The 19,305-nt window shown below is 41.2% G+C and overlaps 1 protein-coding gene across 2 annotated transcripts in view; it reads left to right on the top strand.

Annotated features, from left to right (window-relative positions):
* The window catches only part of LOC144644634 (uncharacterized), a 32,434-nt gene extending 14,184 nt beyond the window's left edge, over window positions 1-18,250 (top strand). For both annotated transcript variants that reach the window (XM_078504165.1, XM_078504166.1), the window contains 19 exons: window positions 111-259; window positions 2,206-2,259; window positions 2,541-2,594; window positions 2,739-2,801; window positions 5,105-5,152; window positions 5,399-5,416; window positions 6,172-6,195; window positions 6,482-6,511; window positions 6,670-6,879; window positions 7,163-7,357; window positions 8,317-8,565; window positions 9,073-9,129; window positions 10,437-10,583; window positions 11,303-11,539; window positions 12,066-12,270; window positions 15,140-15,362; window positions 15,923-16,321; window positions 17,217-17,338; window positions 17,878-18,250. In XM_078504165.1, coding sequence (XP_078360291.1) covers window positions 111-259; window positions 2,206-2,259; window positions 2,541-2,594; window positions 2,739-2,801; window positions 5,105-5,152; window positions 5,399-5,416; window positions 6,172-6,195; window positions 6,482-6,511; window positions 6,670-6,879; window positions 7,163-7,357; window positions 8,317-8,565; window positions 9,073-9,129; window positions 10,437-10,583; window positions 11,303-11,539; window positions 12,066-12,270; window positions 15,140-15,362; window positions 15,923-16,321; window positions 17,217-17,338; window positions 17,878-18,149 — 2,756 coding nt within the window. In that variant the 3' untranslated portion in view covers window positions 18,150-18,250. The remainder of the gene's footprint in view (window positions 1-110; window positions 260-2,205; window positions 2,260-2,540; window positions 2,595-2,738; window positions 2,802-5,104; window positions 5,153-5,398; window positions 5,417-6,171; window positions 6,196-6,481; window positions 6,512-6,669; window positions 6,880-7,162; window positions 7,358-8,316; window positions 8,566-9,072; window positions 9,130-10,436; window positions 10,584-11,302; window positions 11,540-12,065; window positions 12,271-15,139; window positions 15,363-15,922; window positions 16,322-17,216; window positions 17,339-17,877) is intronic.
* Window positions 18,251-19,305: the final 1,055 nt, after the last annotated feature.

Genomic DNA, 19,305 nt, shown 5'->3' with positions numbered 1-19,305 from the left:
ACAACTACAGAACAGCCACAATTAGCTCCTAGTAGTTAACTAAGTTAAATAATATATTTAACCTCATTATACTGATTAATGTCTAAAACAAGTTGTCTGATTCCTTGTAGGTACAACAGCTGTTGAGATGGTTGACATTGGCATTCAGAGTGAGACTGAAGATTTGAGTGACATTGAAAGCAGTGCACAGCAGTCTGGGTCAAGGAAACCATCCTTTCTGCAAGTTGTTCCTGAGGAGGAACATGAGGATGGTGAATTGGTAAATTATTCAGGAATTTGGCCCGGGGGGGGGACTCCTATATGAAACGGACGGGGATGCTCGTCAGAATTTTTGAAAAGAAGCCCTAAAAGAGACCAATCTGGGTGTGGCTCAAGCTTTTCTTGACCCCTAAACGATACCAAAAAACTAAGAATAGAATTTATATTTGTATATTTCTTTGTGTGTAACCCAAACGAGACCATTATGACTAAAAATATTGGCGTTTTTTCTGGAACACCCTAAGCGAGACCACAAATGAGAAATTTACTCCCCTAAGCGAGACGACGAGCATCCCCGTCACTTTCATATGCGAGTCCCCTGCGGGGAATTTGGCATTCATTTGTTTTCATCTATATCAATATTGTAAAACCAAGAATACTTATTTTTTGGTAGCCTGCGAATACAGCCGCCTCTCATTCGCGTCCCGCAACGAAGAGCGAAACACGAAGAGAGACGTCTGCGATTCACGGCCAGAAATTCCATACTGATGACGTTAACCACTAATTAGATTTCCCACACCCCACACAGTTGGTCTTGCATAATTATATTTTTTGTTTTCAGCCGCACATTACTTGCTTGATCACAAACACTTTCAAGGCTGTCAAGGACACATTTAGGGGTCATTTACACTGGACAACTTCATCGCGAAAATTAGAAATCCCTATACGAGTTGCACATTAGTAAAATTTGGAAAAATAAGCTGCGAAATCACTAGATGACATTGTTTTGGAACTTGAGCGCAACTCATCGGAGGTGTTGGGCTGTAAATACCGATACCGCAACGATCATAACAATTCTTCTGAGTTAGTTTCTTCTTTCCCCGCTGTTTGTCAAATTAAAATTCTGTTTTTCTGTAGCATTTATTCTTTGGTTGTGGATGGTTCAGGTCGTTCAGGTTATCTGTATTTCACATTTTTGTTGCTTGTTTGTTTTGCCGGCTGCCTTTATGTAAACAATAAAAGTTAGGTGACAAAATTGATCTATTTTTAACGGCCGCTGTGGCGCGTCCTTTCTGTACACCTTTGAGGTCGTTCATCTTGTTATAAAGCACTTTCTTTTTGTTTCCCAATTACATATGAATTATAGATATTATAGAAATTCTAAGGTATAGCTTCGGTGTAGTTTCACGATCCTTCCCCCGGTCAACTTTTAGTCCGCAATAACATCGGTTTTTTACCGTTCGTGTAATGAAGTGTTATATTTCGCATACATTATGTAAATTAACTAGCTGACCAATCAGCGCTCCTCTCCGGATTCTGGACAGATTTACGTCATCAGTATGGAATTTCTGGCCATGAATCGCAGACGTCTCTCTTCGTGTTTTGCTCTTCGTTGCGGGACGCGAATGAGAGGCGGCTGTATTCGCAGGCTAATTTTTTGGTCTATTAACACAAACCAGAGCTATAAAATTGCAGAATTCATGTTAGGAAATACAATAGATAATCCAGGCAGTAAAGTATTGGAGAAGCTATGGTTTGTATCAGCTTGTTAACCGACTAGAGTACCTGAAAGTAGTCACATGTATATGGGCTAGCTCCTCAGTGTAACGGTATAAGATTGTCCGACTGATGCGCTGAAGGTCTTGGGTTCAAGTGCTGATGGGAGAACTTTTTTCCAAGCAGTTTGTGTCACTGAGTGATGAATATTGTTCTCACTATTTCTCACTCCCCTAAAGTGCTCACGAGACCAGCGCAGTTGTAAGCTCTAAGAGCTCTTGTTACATATAGCTTATTACCCTACACTATCACTGTATCCAGATCATGTTTCATTTATAAGAAGGCAGTGTTAACAAGAATGTCATTCAATATTATTTTGAGACCCTTCAAATGATGCAAATTGTCTGAAATTAAGCATTCAGACAGACAGACAGACAGACAGACAGACAGACAGATAGACAGTACCGTGACATGTGTGATATCAACATTGTCTGTTTCTAAACTTTGCAGGAATCTATGTCTAAAGAACATCTCATAGAGAAATTAGAAGATTACAAGGTTAAGGTATGTAGTTCTTTGTGTAGAGTATTTGTAATTGTAATGTAATGCTGAACAGAGTGTTGCACACGTAATAATATGCATATGAAATGACATGCACCACTACATTCCATCACAATCGACATGCACTATCACTTGCACTGTATGCATGTATAAAAAGTAGCTTCTGGCATAATAAAACACTTGATCAATTGCACAGCTACATGTGACAAGTGCTATTAAAGTTCTTGCAACATGTTGAAACAAGGAAAAATTCAGTTTAATCCCAAACTTACTTTGTGTTTTAGGCACAAGAGAGACAGAAGAAGTTGGAATTAGAGCTTGCAGAATTAAAAAACAAGGTAAGCACCAGTGGCTATTAAATATTATGATCTATATTGTAAGGAATCGTTATGGGTTTAACAAAAATTTGCACTAAAAATAAGCGTACAAAATCTACATGTGACACACCTTGTTGGTAATTGCTTCTATTTGTCTCTTTGTAGTATATGATGAAAACAAGTTCTTTGAAAAAGCAAAATGAGGAATTTCAAGAGAGTTTTCAAAAGGTAAGAAACATGTAGAATAACTTTAAATTAGTGTTAGTGTTTGTTGTTAATAAGAATAGTTGAACCTTCACTTTCAGACGCCTCCCATATTTTGACACTAAGGGTGCTTACCATTCAACCAAAACTTCCAGAAATTTTAGCTGGAAAGCAGACGGAACACTAATTTTCTGGAAAATTGGTTCTGGAATTTTGAGGTAGCCACTTCATTCCTGTTGGTATGAACCATAGGAAATTCTGTACCATTTGTTCATTTCTTGCATATCCAGATTCCCATCAAGGGAAAATAATAACTGGAAACTTAATAAGCTAGTTTGAATTACGCTCTACTGATCCTAAACATAGGAGTGAAGTCGGGGTTGAGGGGAATAAAACAAAAGAAAATTCAAATTATTCTCCTGAACCTCGACTTTTTTCCTGTGTTTGTGATCAGTGGAGCGTAATTCGAAACTAGCTTATTTTATAAAATAATTAAGATAGTACGCGCGCTCTCATTGGTCGATAGGTGTGTTTAGATGAGAGTATGTAAACACGGTTGTGACGTCACGCTTTCTGTGTTTCCCGGCACAATTTAAAAACATTATAAAACTGCCAAAAGACTTGCAAAGTAATTTCAAGTACGATATTAAAGAAATGGAAAATAATACAAAATTTTGATATGTGTTCCGGCTTTCTCTTCCCATATGAGCCCGAGGAAAAAAGCAAAAGAAAGAAGAACCACAGCGCTTTGCCTGGAGGGTGCTCAGACAAGCGAACGACAAAATATGCAACAAAATACGCAGTAAACATTTTTCAAGTAAATTTTTGCGTTTAAGTACTACAATAAAATTCCCTACAAGTCATTCTTTATTAGAAAAAAATATAGGTCAACGCAAACGAAACTATATAAAGCTACAAACTTAAACTTTGCACGGCCGACCGGTTGCCGTGTTTTTAGCGGCAAATCTGCTTAAATGCGATTAAAATGACGCTTAAAATATTTTTTCTCTGAGACTTTCCCAGCGTAAAAAATCTACTGTTACATTGGCAATAATAGTCGTGAACTTTTTTCATTCAAAATGGGCTTGGGGAAGACGAAAGAATGGAAATATTTGTCAGAAAACCAAAGCAGAATTTGTTGTCAATTTGAAGTTTATTCTACGCTTGAAGCACATTACAAAGACGAAGGAAACGACAATAGAAGAAACTGGACCCGTTTAGATCGCTATCTGAACAATTTACCGTACAATAAATGCATACCATTGCTACCGACCTTGCTAGATCCGCTGCTTGTGCTATGATTCCTAATTATCCAGCAAAACTTCACAAGACACGATGAGACTTTTCAACCGTGTTATCGGGCTGTCAAATCATTCAGGCAAGTTCACTTCACTTTCAAGGGCGATCACCAAGCACAGTGACATTCATTTCCAGCTTAAATAAACTCCTCACCTTGACGTTCTTTCTTTACAGAGCCGTATTTTTTAGCATTTCTTTTAGTTTTTGCCAAACTTTCCGTATTTTTCTGTAAGATTTACGTGGAATCGCTTTCGTCGACACGGCGCTACTTGCCACAAATTTTACTTGAACTCTTATAACACGAATTTTGATTGGTTCACGTGTTGTCAAATGCGCGTGTTGAGAAAATCTATTTCAATCAAGAAGTAAATAAACCAAATCCCCTTCATTTTTCGAATTATTTTTGAAAAAAATATTTTATAAAAGCAATAGAAGACTTTTTTCCGTGTTTACATAGCCTCATCTAAACACTCGGGTGGTTGGGAGAATTCTCGAAAGTTATGCAAACCCGAGACGCAGTCGAGGGTTTGCATAACTGTCTCGAATTCTCCCAACCCCCCTCGTGTTTAGATGAGGCTATGTAAACACGGAAAAAGTCCTCTATTGCTTAAATATATGGTAGGTGCCATCCCTTTCAGTTGGCTTGCTGTTACTGGAAAAACACTTACCAGTATTGGAAGGTCATTCGAACCGGTCTATTTCACCAAATAGTAAACACCCTTAGTCATGGACCCAAGCACAAACACTACCCTGTGCCAAGGCTGTACATGTATGCTTATGGGATGTTTGACTGTACCAATTTCTTGGCACAATACACACCTACAATTTGAAATATTCAAAATTCATGTTCCCGCTTCTCCTTGAAAGAATTGCTCCAGTTTTACCAAGTTTGTAATTCTCCTGACCTGCCCACTAAAATGGAAAAGAGCAGTTGAAAGTAAAACAAAAAGGCGGCATACGACAACAGTAAGGACAGTAAGTGTAGTGGTGAAAGACTCTCAAGTCTTTTCTTTAACTTAAACCAACAGGAAAAAGAAGTGCTGCTCGGCAGAATTAAAGACGCTGAATTACTCAAGGTAACAACGAGTTCTTATTAGTCTTCAGTGTTGAGAAATTACAGGCTAGGGAAGGTTGATAAATAATGTGGTGTCAGTATTTCTATTCTATCATGTTGTAATACAGGCTTCACAACATACATGTACATGTGTACATTTACGTTTGGCCAAACATGGTTTTACTGGCTTTACATTTATTTTCTTTGGTTTTGTTGCATGCTTTCGTTGAAAACCTGTTACTAATAATTCTTTTAATTCTCTCCCCAGGAACAAGCAGAAAAAGAGGTAAAATAGCATATTCTGTAGTCAGTGGATAACAAGTGATTTAAAGTTCTTATTTGAGCTTAAAGGGACTGTGTCACGGCTAAGTTAATCTTATGTTATTAAATTTTGCCAAATATTCCCTATGAAACTTAATGTTTGCAAAGAAATTAATTCTATGATTCTAAATGACAAAACCATAGCTTCATTGCAGCCAGATGTGTCTCCCGGGCGTCATAAATTAAAGTTACAAGCAGACAAGATTAACCTTGAAAACTGTTCCGCCGGACCATATTTCAAAAGCCCACATCGCAATCCGTTTCAATCTTCGACACTTTTGGCCATCCGTACCTTCTTTTGCATTTAGTGTGTTATTTAAATATTCCTTCACTGTTTTAAGAGGTTATTATTTTTATACATTTAAACAAATTTGATGGTCATTTCCTATGCCTAAGTTTGGCTAAAATCCGTGACACGGTCCCTTTAACCTGAGGTTTTAACTTCTGACACCATTAAATATCCAGTTGAAAAACAAGTTCAAAAATAATTAAAATGTGCTTTTCAGTGAATACTGTTTTGTTACTGCATTATTTTCTATTAAAAAAAGAAAGAAAAATGCACTGCATAATTTATTTGGTCAACAAACAAACAAAACAACAACAACAACAACAACAACAACAACAAAAAAAACGAATTCAAGTATTTTTTGTTTGAACTGAGTAACAAAAAAGGATGGTATTTATCACATGCATGATCTTTTTTCTTTTTTTTTCTTGTAGGCTGAACAAGCAGTTTTGCAACTGGTGAGTTCTCGACACTTCAGACTTGTGACCATCATTTTTTCGTTGCACACTCAATACATCATTGTTAACTTCCCTGTGACAATCATTAATATTATTAATCCTCGTGAACGATATTCTTGATTATGTACAGTACTGTTACATGTATGTAGCGACTTTTTGATGATGCATTCTAAAGACGCTTGTCTCCCGTGGGGCTGCAATTCTGTTAGATGCGCTTACACAACTAGTGATGAAACAATCAGAGTTTATATTGAGTATTTACAGGTGAAATCACTTTGTCTTGTAGGAAGAGTTCCTTTCAGAGCAGGAGGAAATGGTAAGAATGCTATAGATCCACTGTTTTGTCAGTCTAATTTATCGGTTAAATTACTTAAAAAATGCGATAGTAAAACTTCTTGTAAAAGAGTTCATCCGATCGAGCAGCTGGCGAGTGTGTTGCCACCTAGTATTGACCAAAGATGTTTATGTTTACAGAGGCAACTAAAGGAAAAGGCTTTACGTAACAAACACGAAGAGCAGACCATGACAGGCTTGTCACTGTACGACAGAACTGAAGAGGAGACCATGACAAGCGGCTCGTTATTTGACAAACAGGAGCAAGAAACAATGACGAGTACATCGTTAGTGAACATGCGAGAGGAACAAACCATGACCTCCATGTCCTTAGGAATCGACCAAGAACAGGTACGACATGAAACATCCAACCACCTAAGCTGAGCTCTACCACAGTCTATTGGTAGTAGTACAGTGTACCTTTTGATCTTGTAAGTAGGCTGTCTCCAAAACTTGTGTCAGTACCTTGCAACGGACTGCATTCCCATCCAGGGGGAAAAGCAGTATTCCTAGTCGCTTTAGCTACAGACACCTGAGTCAAGAGTCGCACTTGGTTTTGGTTTTCCAGTGCTCAGAATTACCAGGCTTTCACATTCCTTCTTTTACTGATCTGGTTCGTGAATTGTTTCCCCAGGAGGCCACCAGGCATCATTCCATTGGAAGCCAGTCGTCCCGTCAATCATCCCCTCAGTTGATTGACACTGGAACAGAAGAACAAGTTGCTGGAAGAGGACTTAGCCCGCGTGACAGTGGGTTTGATGGAGCTGCTTCAAGCCTTAAATTTGACTCCAGACCAAGTTCAAGCACAGTTAAACTAGACACTGACGAGGTACTTCATGCTTTAAATTAGCGCTTCACTAAGGTTTTGCTTTTGTTTAACAGTGTAGAAAATGAAGCAAGTAATGCATCGACTCATGCGCCCTCCCCCTCCGCCCCTCTCCCCTCCGCCCCTCTCCCCTCTCCCCTCCGCCCCTCTCCCCTCCACCCCTCTCCCCTCCGCCCCTCTCCCCTCCACCCCTCTCCCCCCGCCCCTCTCCCCTCCACCCCTCTCCCCTCCGCCCCTCCGCCCCTCTCCCCTCTCCCCTCTCCCCTCTCCCCTCCACCCCTCTCCCCTCCGCCCCTCCGCCCCTCTCCCCTCCACCCCTCTCCCCTCCGCCCCTCCGCCCCTCTCCCCTCCGCCCCTCCGCCCCTCTCCCCACCGTCCCTCTCCCCTCCACCCCTCTCCCCTCCGCCCCTCCGCCCCTCGCCCCTCTCCCCTCCGCCCCTCCGCCCCTCTCCCCTCCGCCCCCTCCGCCCCTCTCCCCACCGTCCCTCTCCCCTCCGCCCCTTCCCCCTCCATCCCTCCCCTCTCCTCCCTCCAATGCGTCTCCGACGCATAAATTTCACAAGTCACGTAAATCACTTCCTAGTTGCGTCCCACAGGACGCCAACCAGTCTTTCCCGTAAAATGTTATCGTGTCTGCCAAGGATTTTAACCATATGGCAAAAAAACTCGCACATCTTTTTACGTTTGTCAATATTACAATCCAGTTAAATCGTAGTCATCGGCCAATACAATCAACTAGTATTCCGTTGAACTTTCGTCCTTCCACTTCTTTGTTAAGGTGAGTTGCCGGGGCATCGATTAGTCCTAAAATGTTTTATTTATGTTATCCGAGTCCATATTCTGTGAAGGTCCTTCACGGGAGTGAGCGTAATCCTGGGTGTACTGGATGTAATATAGGCACAAAGGTATAATTGCATTACTCTCCTACTTACGTTGCGCGATGTTTCATTTTTTCTTTAAAGAATGCTCCTGGGGAGTCTAAACCAGCAATGCTTTCTCCTCCACAAGAGAGAAGGACCATAATGAGTGCCAGGGCTCGCAGGCGGCTCATAAACTCCGCTCTCAATGAACACCCTGTGGCTCAGGAGACACTGCGGACATACGATGCAGTCTTGGTGTTCAGTCGTAACATGGTACAGTGGCTGAACGCTGAAGGGCTTAGTGAAGAAGCCAGTCTGGTCAAAAGTGTAAAGCCTGTTATTCTCAACAAGGTGAGTTTTATGAAAATTGATATGATACTTCTCTCATTTTCTCTAGCTCTAGACACCCCATCTTTCCCCTTCATACAGGCGTAGGTTCATGGTGTCTTCAACATTGAATAGAAGGCCAAAAGGTTGGGGAGGGGAGTTGGGGGGAGGGGTGGGGAGGATTGAAGGCCAAAAGGATGTAATTGTAAGGAGGGTTAGATGACCAAATGGATGGGGGCGACAGAAAGCCAAGGGGGGGGGGGGGTAGAAAGCTAAAGGAATTGTGGGGGAGGGGAAGGGGTAGAAAACCAAAAAGGATGGATTGGAGGTGGTTAAATGCGATAGGTTCTTACTGAATAAATGATCAAAATAAAAGCGCTTTAATTGTTATCAAGTCTTCTATTTAGGATTTTATTTCTATATTCGGTTCTGTTTGTTAATATATAGCTTGCAACACGCAAAACGAGTGAAGATATGCTAATTTGATACTCTCGAAAAAGTTAATTACGTGCTGTTATTTTATGTACCCAGGAGGACACGATGCAGATAATAGAAAGTATGCCGGAGATACGTGACAGCATTTCACAGGTGAGGGAAAAGTTCCTAGATAAATGGCTCCTTATTTAGCCTGTGTACAGCCGCCCCCTCCCCTCAATAAAAATCGGGAAGGAGCGTCTGTGATTTACCGTTGATAATCGTGTTCCGGAATAATTTTGCATAAATTATGAAAAACGATTTACGCTGACCAAAATTTCCGTGGCGCACATTGTTATGTCTCAAATTTTCAAAATGGCGGTCGATGCGAGTAATTTACAACGTGCTTTCGAGAGGGTCTGCGACACTTTTAAAATTCCTTCGCTTTACGACGAGCAAAAGGAATGCTTAGAAGCACTTTTCAATGGAAAGGATGTCTATGCAAGTCTTCCAACTGGATACGGGAAGTCCTTAATCTTTTATGCAGCCCCAATCGTTGCCGATGAGCTGTTTTGTCGACGCGGCAGCAAAATAATTATTATCTCACCTTTGAAAACGCTTATGGAAGACCAAGTGGCATTCTTACGATCTTTGGGCCTATCGGCAATTGCTCTTCACGATGAGCAATCAGAAGAACGACTCAAGCAAGTTGAAAAAGGAGCGTTCACGTACTTGTTCGCTTCTCCTGAAAAAATGTTAAGCGTGGAGCGATGGCGCAAGCTTCTTTCAAGCGAGCATTATCGCAAGTTTCTGGTCGCGATAACTGTGGACGAAGCCCACTGCATAAGCCAGTGGGGTCTCCCTGGAGTAACACAGGCTAGAAAGCAAGCAGCTGTCCCTTTTAGAATTTGGTACGGGAACCTTGGAGAACTCAAGTCGTTAACCGCAAGTGATGTCCCTTCGATAATTTTGACTGCCACTGCTTCAATGTCAACAAAAAGAGACATTTTTAGGGCTTTGAACTTAAACCAGTCCTCAGAAGGCCCATTATGTAAACCCCGCGAAAATTATAACCAATCGAAACGCGTTCTTTCGATGATGTAATGATCCACTGGTGATAGCCAATCAGATCATTTTCCAAACATTCCAGAAAAAGTCACGTGGTCCGGAACACGATTATCAACGGTAAATCACAGACGCTCCTTCCCGATTTTTATTGAGGGGAGGGGGCGGCTGTACACAGGCTACTCCTTATTGTGCTGTAGAATTTTCCTGTTTAGCACATCAACTTTGCTGAGGAAAACAAAGCAAAAACAAAGAAAAACTACAATTTTGTCGCTAAATCCTTACCTGTTTTGAAATTAACCTTTTCAGTCCTAAGCTGCTGGAATCGGAGACTCTTCGACTTTTTCTACGTGCATTTATCAATAATTTGAATTGGATAGCCTTTGACTGTACTGTTTTTTTTTTTTTTAAATCAGATCTTGAATCAGCTGGGCACTGTTCTGTCCAGTCAACACTTGGCTCAGTCCAGCGCTGTTGAAACGAAGAGTGTGGGACTGGTCACCTCTGAGCTGTCCGTACGGGAGCCGAGTGCTCGTCAAGAGTGGAGACCAAAGAGCTTAAAGGTAGGTTGTCTAGTTTCCATTGTTTGCTGTTATAAAATAACTGGTGATGATTGGTCAATAGCTATGACCTATTGCACTGGTAGGCTACATGAGAAATACAGTCGCTTCTTCAAAGCATAGGGCCACATGTCTGTTGAAATGGCTCATTGAACCATCAGGAATGCTGGACGATCACTCAATATCTTGTAAATTAGAAGTCTTGAAAAATTATGTTCGTCAAAAAAAATCTTTAATTGATAAAAGATGCAAGTGGGTGGTTTGTTTATTTATTTACAAGTGCATTATTATGCTCTTGAAACTTTGTTTATATTTGAGAATATATAGCTGATTTTGAACTTATGCGTGAAATTTTCGGCGTTTTATTACAACTACACTGAAGACGTTGTTTTGTGACTCCAGTAAACTAAAAATCAGACCAACACAAAACAAAAAAATTCCGCGGCCTCAGAAAGCAAACACGCATGGAATGCACCTTTTCCCCTGTAGTATTATCCATGACGTCACGAGACAAAAAAGGAAGATTAGAAAAGCGGAGGAGAAAAAAAGACTGGCATTGCTTAGAATTTTTATATTGCCCACTTTAGAAAAAAAAAAGCGTTGTGAGTGAAAATGGTAAAATTCACATGAAGCGCAGTTTGAAAATGTCAGGTAGATATACATTTTTAATGTTGTGAAGTGTGTTAAGTAGGCCCATTTTTCACTGCCCGTTTGTTTCGTAGAAGGAGGATTTGGGGGATACATCATCCATGGAATCCAACTATGTCAAGTTACTTAAGGAATACAACGATCTGGCTGAAGGCTACGAGCGTCTGCAGCAACATCTGGATGAGGAAACCAAGTTTCACCAGGAACAAACCAGTCAGAATGTGGCTGTGATGACCGACATGCAGGACACCATAACACAGCTGAGAAATCAACTGGCAGAGTTGAGAAACACGCGGTCCGCTTCATCTGGGGTATATATTACTAACATTTTACTTCCTTTAGTAAAAAATTATTGATTCAAAGTTATGCTACGAACCATGGTGTTCGAGTCTGCGTTTCTACGTGTTCCAAACAATCAGAATATGCATGTCGGATTGTCAGATCCATTTGAAATTGACTTTTGCAACTTGCCGCGCCTTCCAACTGTTTCAACACGCTTTGCACCATTCCCGCGCTTTTGTGCGAGGTACATGTTGTCCCGCCCTTTCTGCCGTGTACCTGCTTTTCGTGCGCTTTTTAATAAATGCATGTGCAGTTCCCGCGCTTTTAATCGGTCACATGTTCTTGCTTCGAGTTGTGATTGGGCGAGGAAGGTCGTGGCGGTTGCGTTTGCTTTAGCTGTACGTTTATGTATTGTAACCAGTTTTTGATTGTCTTCTCTCTTTTTGGCCTCCTTGTTCCAATTCACTCAAAGTAACTTCCTAAAATCGCCTCTTACATACAAGCGTGCCAGTTGCAAAACTAAAACTTAACATTTTGATTATTTTTTCCTAACAGCGTACAAGTTCTTCCATCATGTTCACGCGACTCGATGCAGAGCGGAACGGAAAGATCCTAAAGCGTGCTGTTAACGAGGGACGATTGTCTGAGAACAGCTTCTCAGTGATCGTAGAACACATGGACAACTATGTCAGTTTACCGTCCAAGAGACTGGCACACATCGTCAGACGATACAGTCATCATCGCGCCATGAAAGACATTGGTAAGTGTTGTATGTTGCCACTAGATGGGGCCCCGGGATGGACAACAAATTTTAGGTCTAACGGCCCGAGTAAGGAAAATCCTTGACTAAAGTGACCCAAGCCGGGGGCTCCAAGAAGTTGTCTGCAGGAACTACAGTCGAAGCTCGCGTAAGCGGACACCCTCGGGACGCGAAAAAAATGGTTCTCGTTAGCGGCCACTAAAGGTGTGGGGGATAGATGGCCGCTTACGGGAGCTTGCCCAGCTAACAATAACCGGACGGACGTGGATGACGACAAAATAAATTCTGAAATATGGTACTGCAATTACTGTAAAATCATTGTGACGAACGGCGATGTGAAGTTGATTGATAAAACAAGATAGACAAGATTCGGAGGTTGTTAATAGGAATTTCTTTGGGGTATCTGCTTACGGGAGCTTAAAAACAAAGATTAAGTCTAAGCCGTAATCTCTGAAAGTGTCCGCGGCCGTTTTCGGGAATGTCCGCTTACGAGAATGTAAAAAATACAGCGTTTGTATGGGTGTTAAAACGGGAGTTCAAACAAGGCGGCCGTAAGTAGAGCTGTCCGCTAACGAGAGTGTCCGTTAAGAGAGCTTCGACTGTATTTGTTTAAGCGCGTTGTACAGTGTTCTGTAGAATGATGCGAACGGAAATGTGCGAACGAGTCTTACAGTAAAGTGCCTTCTGACACAATATTGAACCCCCATGTCAGCATAACTGATGAGGAGGACATCCAGAGTGATGTACCTTATCGGAACGTGGCTTTTAATAGTGAAACTTGAAAAGTTTTTTTTTTAAGAAATATATAGTTAAAACATGGGGCTAGCATTTCAGTGGCCACCTTTGATTTACATGGCAGAGAGTAATGCCAGCTTGGTTTCCATTGATTTTTTTGTTACTGCTCTTGGCATGATCGTTATCACCAATTTTCCTGCTTTCCCACTGACTTTTAAAGGGGCTAGGTCACGGTATTTAATAATAATAATAACATTTATAGTGCGCAAATTTCATATATAAAATGTTCAAATGCGCATTACAAGATTAAAAATAGGTCACCAAGGGTGACATGAGTCTAATGCCGTATGGCATAGTGATACAGATTGCGCGGTTTTCGTAAGCCGGTTAAAATTGGTTAGAGGTTTGTGTTCGGGAGTTTAATTTAAAATGCTTATAGCAAGCTAGGGGCATCGTGGATGATTATGGATGATAACGAAACAGTCATAAATGTTATATGCTTCACAAAATTTAAAGTATGAACAGGAGTTGATGTTACTTCTTCCGTATTGTCCGTAAAAGCAGAAACGATTAAACATTTGGACAAGATTGCGTGACGATTTACAAAAAGCATGTTCATTACAACAAGGGTTGAAGAACTTCACATCGTTTTCTTTCAGATTTTTCACCATTTTGATGATGACTCTTGAAACAGATTTTGCAATAAAAGCACTTGAAATAGTGACTGTTACTCCATTGTACTGTAAGCACTTAGTGACAGATTTTCCTAAAAACGGGTGTAAATGCTCACGTCAATATAATGATGACCTTTTGAACGCTGGAAACTAGGCAATTATTATCGAGCTACCATACTCATGATGTACAAATTTCGCGAATCATCACTTCCATATCAATGTAACCATTTTATGATTTTTCTAGCTGTAAGAAGAACTTAAGATCTCTGAGAGTCGTAAAAGCATGAAATTCGATTTCAGTGTATGGCAAAGGCCGGGACAGTGTAATACTGCAAAGCGGCCAAACAAACGCATTTTGATTTAGTCGCGTAACTTGATTTACATTTATCCATGTACATCTTTTATTTTTGAAGGTTTTTGTTTGCACTGTAAAGAAAAAATTGGTCAAAATTCGAATGACTTAAATACAAAAGCCGAGGTAAAGTTTTCTATTATTTAAAACAAAATAAATATTTGGTCGCATTGTGTAAATTAACGCGAGTCGCCGTCGAAATATTTTTTCTCAAACACAAGTGCTTAACTGAACTGAAAACGAAGATTTATTTTCACAAAAAGCTTACAAATGTCTTAACTGGAAAATTATTTCGTCCTGTTCAAGTGTTGAATAATTGTGACTTGAGAAAGAACTTTTAATTATGCGTGGGAACACGTGTCGCTGATTGGCTGTTTTTAATTGAAACTAATCGTGCGTGTCCGTACGGAGTCCGTTCTTGCAGCTGATCATTGTTTTCTACATTACAGCGAACGATTATCGATCCCGAACCATTCCCTTGGGATTGCTAACAGCTTTTTTCATATAACAAAGAGTCTAATGCGCATGCGCAAAGCGCACGCAAGCATTAGACTCAAAAACGGAATAAAAAAGCTAAAAACTAAAATTACAATTAAGAGTAAACTTACAATGAATTGGCTGCTTTTGGAAAATTTTAGGAAATTCTGTTTATTTCCGTTAATTAAGAGCTCTAAACTTTCAATTGGCAAAGCAAAAGTCTTTCATTGGCAAAATCACGGCCACATAACAAACAAGGATGATTTTCCAACATTGTAAATGACACTTTCGTACAAATTGAGAAAACCTTGAAAAAAGTCGGGCCGACATTTTTCAAGTTTACCCGAATGCAATCCGTTTTAATCTTCTTGAATTTTGCCCATCCATGCCCCTTTATATCCTTTCTGTGAGTTTTTGCCCTTTCTTTTGAGTTCTTCTGCAGTTTTAAGCCGTTATTGTGATATTTCAGTTCATTCTATGAACAGTTGGTCAGTGCCGAAATTGCCTAAAATTGCGTGACATAGCCCCTTTAATCGGTGAGGAAAATCAATAGGTACATGTACACTTAAACCTTTCTCCCTTTACGTCCAGCTTTGCATTTATGTATGACCCTAAATGTATTCCTTTATAGAACAAAGTTTAAAACGAAGTGGCAGCCTTGACGAGAGCGTGTTTTCAGCCTTAGACAAGATGGAGTCTCTGCAAGATAAACGCGCACAGCGATGGGGTGATAAAATGGACAGATATGCCAGCGACCGAGAACGACTCGCGCAGCAGTTGACGTCTTGTTTTGAAAACCTGGAACAAGAGACAGGAATCTTCCTGATAAAACCTGTATATTCACTACGGGGAAGGTAAGATGTCAATAAGCAAAGCTGAGGTGACTAGTTCCGTAAGATGAAATAATGACAAATTAATTCAACTTTGCCCTTATGTTGTAGCGCCAGCGATTTGAGTGTCTGTTGGGCTGCAGAATTGAAAGGCGCGGTGGTCTTATGCTTTGTGCGCTGGACTCCAGATCGAGCGGTCCGGGATTTACCCCTGGCTGGGGCACTGTGTTGTGTTCTTGGGCAAGACACTACTCTCATGGTCCCTCTTTACCCAGGTGTATAAATGGGTAGTAGTAGCGGCGAATTTAATGCTGGGGGTAACCCTGCGATGGACTAGCATCCCATCCAGGAGGGAGTAGAAATACTCCTAGTTTCTTCATGCTACTGAAACCGGGATAAGCTCAGGCCTGATGGGCCACTAGGCTCGAACGCGGACTTAACCTTTACGTTACTTTTATGGTCCACTGCATTCATCACTTTTATTGGTAGCTATAGACTACATGTTAGCTATAGACGCTAAATAGGTATAATCATGTAAGTAAGTGAAGCGATTTCAAGTTGACATGTTTTCTTTTTGTCGACAGACCTGAAGTTAACACTGGTTACGTTATTGCCCAGAAGCACAAACCATCCCCGGTGCCTCCTAAACCCAGCGGCCCTGCGACCCCTGCACCTACACCCTGGCTACAGTTCGGCGGCAAGGCACCAATATCAGCAGGACTCTACCGTGATCTCACACAAAGCTCCCTCGCAAGGGCCGCGTCTTCAATCCCTGCAGTGGCTCAGCTAGAAGATGGCACGATGAAGATGAAAGTGTCCCAGCCCGTGGATAAAGAGGGACTTTTGAGCTCATCAGTAGGTGTGGCGTGGCAAGCATCCAGATCTCAGGTGTTTGGTACGCCATCAGCTGCTGTGCAAGTTAATACTCCCAGGATTCTGGAGCTGGACGTTAATCGCATGATGATTGGTCAGACGGACGTCAGGTATGTGTGTGATCACTGTTAGAGACGGACCATTATTTTTAGGGGGGTGGGAGGGGGTTGGGGGGGGGGGGGTTGGGCAATTACCAAAAAAATTCCTGCACAGAAAAAATGGCTGAAAAAAATCGTGCAAGGGAAGACATGAGGAAAAAAGGCAAAACAAATCTTAAAAAAAATATTCTTGCACAACCTGAAGGTGCCAAAAAATGTCTTGCCCAGAAAAAATTGCCCAACCCCCCTCCCTTCCCCCTTAAAAAAACAAAGTAATGGTCCGTCTCTTATCCGAACTTCTAGGGCAGCCTTCAGCTCGCTTGTCACGAAAACCCGCTGGAGAACAGGTTTGCGTGACCCGTCCAAAAAATAAATTAAAAAAAAAAACACTGCAGCACAAGGTGTTGCTGTAAATGTAGCCATTAACTTGTATGAAATCCTGTGTTTCGTTAAGTAGACAAATTATCAAAATTCGTAAACCAAATGTCCATCACGCGGTAACGCAAGCTAAATTCAACGAAAAAAAAAACGTTGTGTAACGGTATTACTGAATATTATTTACTGCGGTGATCTGGGAATCACAACTATTCGTTCACTTGTGAATAAATGCACGGAATCCCTGTCAGCTTCAATGGAATCACACGAAGCGAGCTCAGAACTTCAGACGGTTGGTCAACTGTCACCCACTCATCCTTGCAAAGACAAACGAACCTTGCCAAAGTCAGTTTGTCGATTATAAAGTACCCACGTCGCGTGTGCAAAACACGCGTCTTGTCAGATTTCAGTTGACAGCTGTGATGATTATAATTGACTGCTGCAGCGAAAAAAAGCCAACCCGTGGTAAATGAAGTTTTAAGTTTTCTCAATCGAGATAGTTTTTTTAACAGTTATTTTTTTTTTCTTTCAGCAAACACATAGTTCCTTTGGATGACGCCGGAGAAATGACAGGCTCCGCTGTAAGAAGTTATGTTACAGTGGAAAGACCTTCAGGCGGCAAGCAAATCCGAAAAGCGAAACAACAAAGTCAGGGTAAGTCAGCCGGGGAATCAAATAAAAGGAAAGGAAAGGTTTTCATACAAAGTTTAACACAGCTAAGGGAGGCGCGATGGCCTAACGGTTTAATAGCGCGCTGGACTCTTGACCGAGCGGCCTTGATTCGAACCCGGACGAGGGGTTCGTCATTTTGTTGTGTTCTTTGGCAAGACACTTCTCTCACAGTGCCTCTGATATCTCCGCCCAGGTGTATAAATGGGTACTGACGACATAATGCAGGGGGGGGGGGGTAACCCTGCGATGGACTAGCATCCCATCTGGAGGGTAGATATACTCCTAGTTGCTTTATGCTACAGATACCCGGGATAAACTCCGGCAGTATGGGCCACTAGGCTCGGGTGCAGACTTACTAAAAACACGGTCAGGGAAACAGACTTGTGGAACACTTACAATTCCTTAAAATTGAAAGAACCAGCTTTACAGCGTTTTTCCCATGAGGAGTCAAACTTCGTACCATCGCATATTTCTTGATAAGCGTAAGCTAATGTTGACAATGTATTGTTCATTCTTTGCAGCTTCTCACAGTCACTCTCCACCCAATACAGCTCAAGATGCCAAGACTTCCCGCCCGCACAGCGGTCCCCAGTTGACGCATTACTCGCCTCTGCCTCCTATACACATGCCTAAGTTACGGCAGGAGTCCCGATCAGGCAAATCACTTGACAGTGATACAGTGACGCATTCAGGAGCTGGGAGTCCTGTGGCCAGACCCAGTACACAGGGAACAGTTAATGGACACGACACGCATTTAGGACTTGTCTCTCCTGAGATCTTACCAGTTAGATAGCGAGTCTTCATAGAAATTGTATATAGGTGTATATAAGAGAGATATATGAACTGTACAATGAAACAAGGATAGTGAGTATGAAATAAATATGGATAACAAAACTATTGTCCGAGTTTGGAGAACTTCTTTCTGAGAAATTAAAGGGTAAATATAAATAAAAATAAATATAATTAAATATAAAGGGTGTAAACATGTCATTTTTTACATGTTCTTAAAGCTCGTAACTGTGTTTTCTGCTGTTTGCCTTGGGAGAACGACATGATATTAGAATAAAACTTCAATTGAAGTTACACAATCAATTTTTTTGTGGCATATATGGGATAATTTAGTGTACCACAGCATAAGACTGCTCAAAATTTCGGTTGCTTAAGTCGTTGAGAAAAGTGCTCTCGTTGGTTCTACTTAATCGCTTTCGACCTCTTTGTTTAAAATTTCCGTATTCACAACCAGGTATTAAAATTTCTCAGTGGTAACCGCTGTGGGGGGAACCCCCCCCCCCCCCTTTTTTTATTTTTTTTTATTCTCTTTTTTTTTTTTTTTTTTAAAAACCCCTTTATAAAAAATTTTTTTTTTTTTTTTTTAGGGTTAATAAAAAAAAAAAAAAAAAAAAAAGGTAAAATTTTATATAATTTTTTAAAAAAAAAAAAAAAATATTTTTCCATCCATTAAAAAAACTAAAACCCCCCCCCCCCCCAGACAGAAAGGAAATACCCCCCCCCCCGGGCCGCTGTGACCGCAAGTCGGTAGTATAGCGAACATATGCAAACCTACAATACATTCAAGAACATTTTTATTGCATCATTCTCGGAAACCCGAGGACAGTCGTGGTGAGACGAAGAAAACCGAGCAGCAAAATTACCGCGAAGAAAGTCGTCGTCCTGATTAACTGCCCCTGGTTTCCCGGGGATTACCATTACATGCGGAAATGTTGTTTACATTCATACAGAAAATGCTTCGCGTATCTGGTTTTAGCGCCCCCCCCCCTCCTTTTTTAATTTTTATTCCCCCTAGATTCTTGTTCCCCCCCCCCATTGTCCGGGGCCCCATTTATAACCTGGGGGGGGAGAGAAAAAAAAAAAAAAAAATATTGTCCAAAAAAAAAAAAAAAAAACCCCCGCCCGGGGCCGGAACCGGCCCCCCCATCCCGGGTCCCCCC

The sequence above is a fragment of the Oculina patagonica genome, chromosome 2 (genome assembly GCF_052425735.1).
Source record: "Oculina patagonica isolate OP01 chromosome 2, crgOcupat, whole genome shotgun sequence".
Taxonomy (NCBI): domain Eukaryota; kingdom Metazoa; phylum Cnidaria; class Anthozoa; order Scleractinia; family Oculinidae; genus Oculina; species Oculina patagonica.
This window is presented reverse-complemented; position numbering and strand designations above follow the sequence as displayed.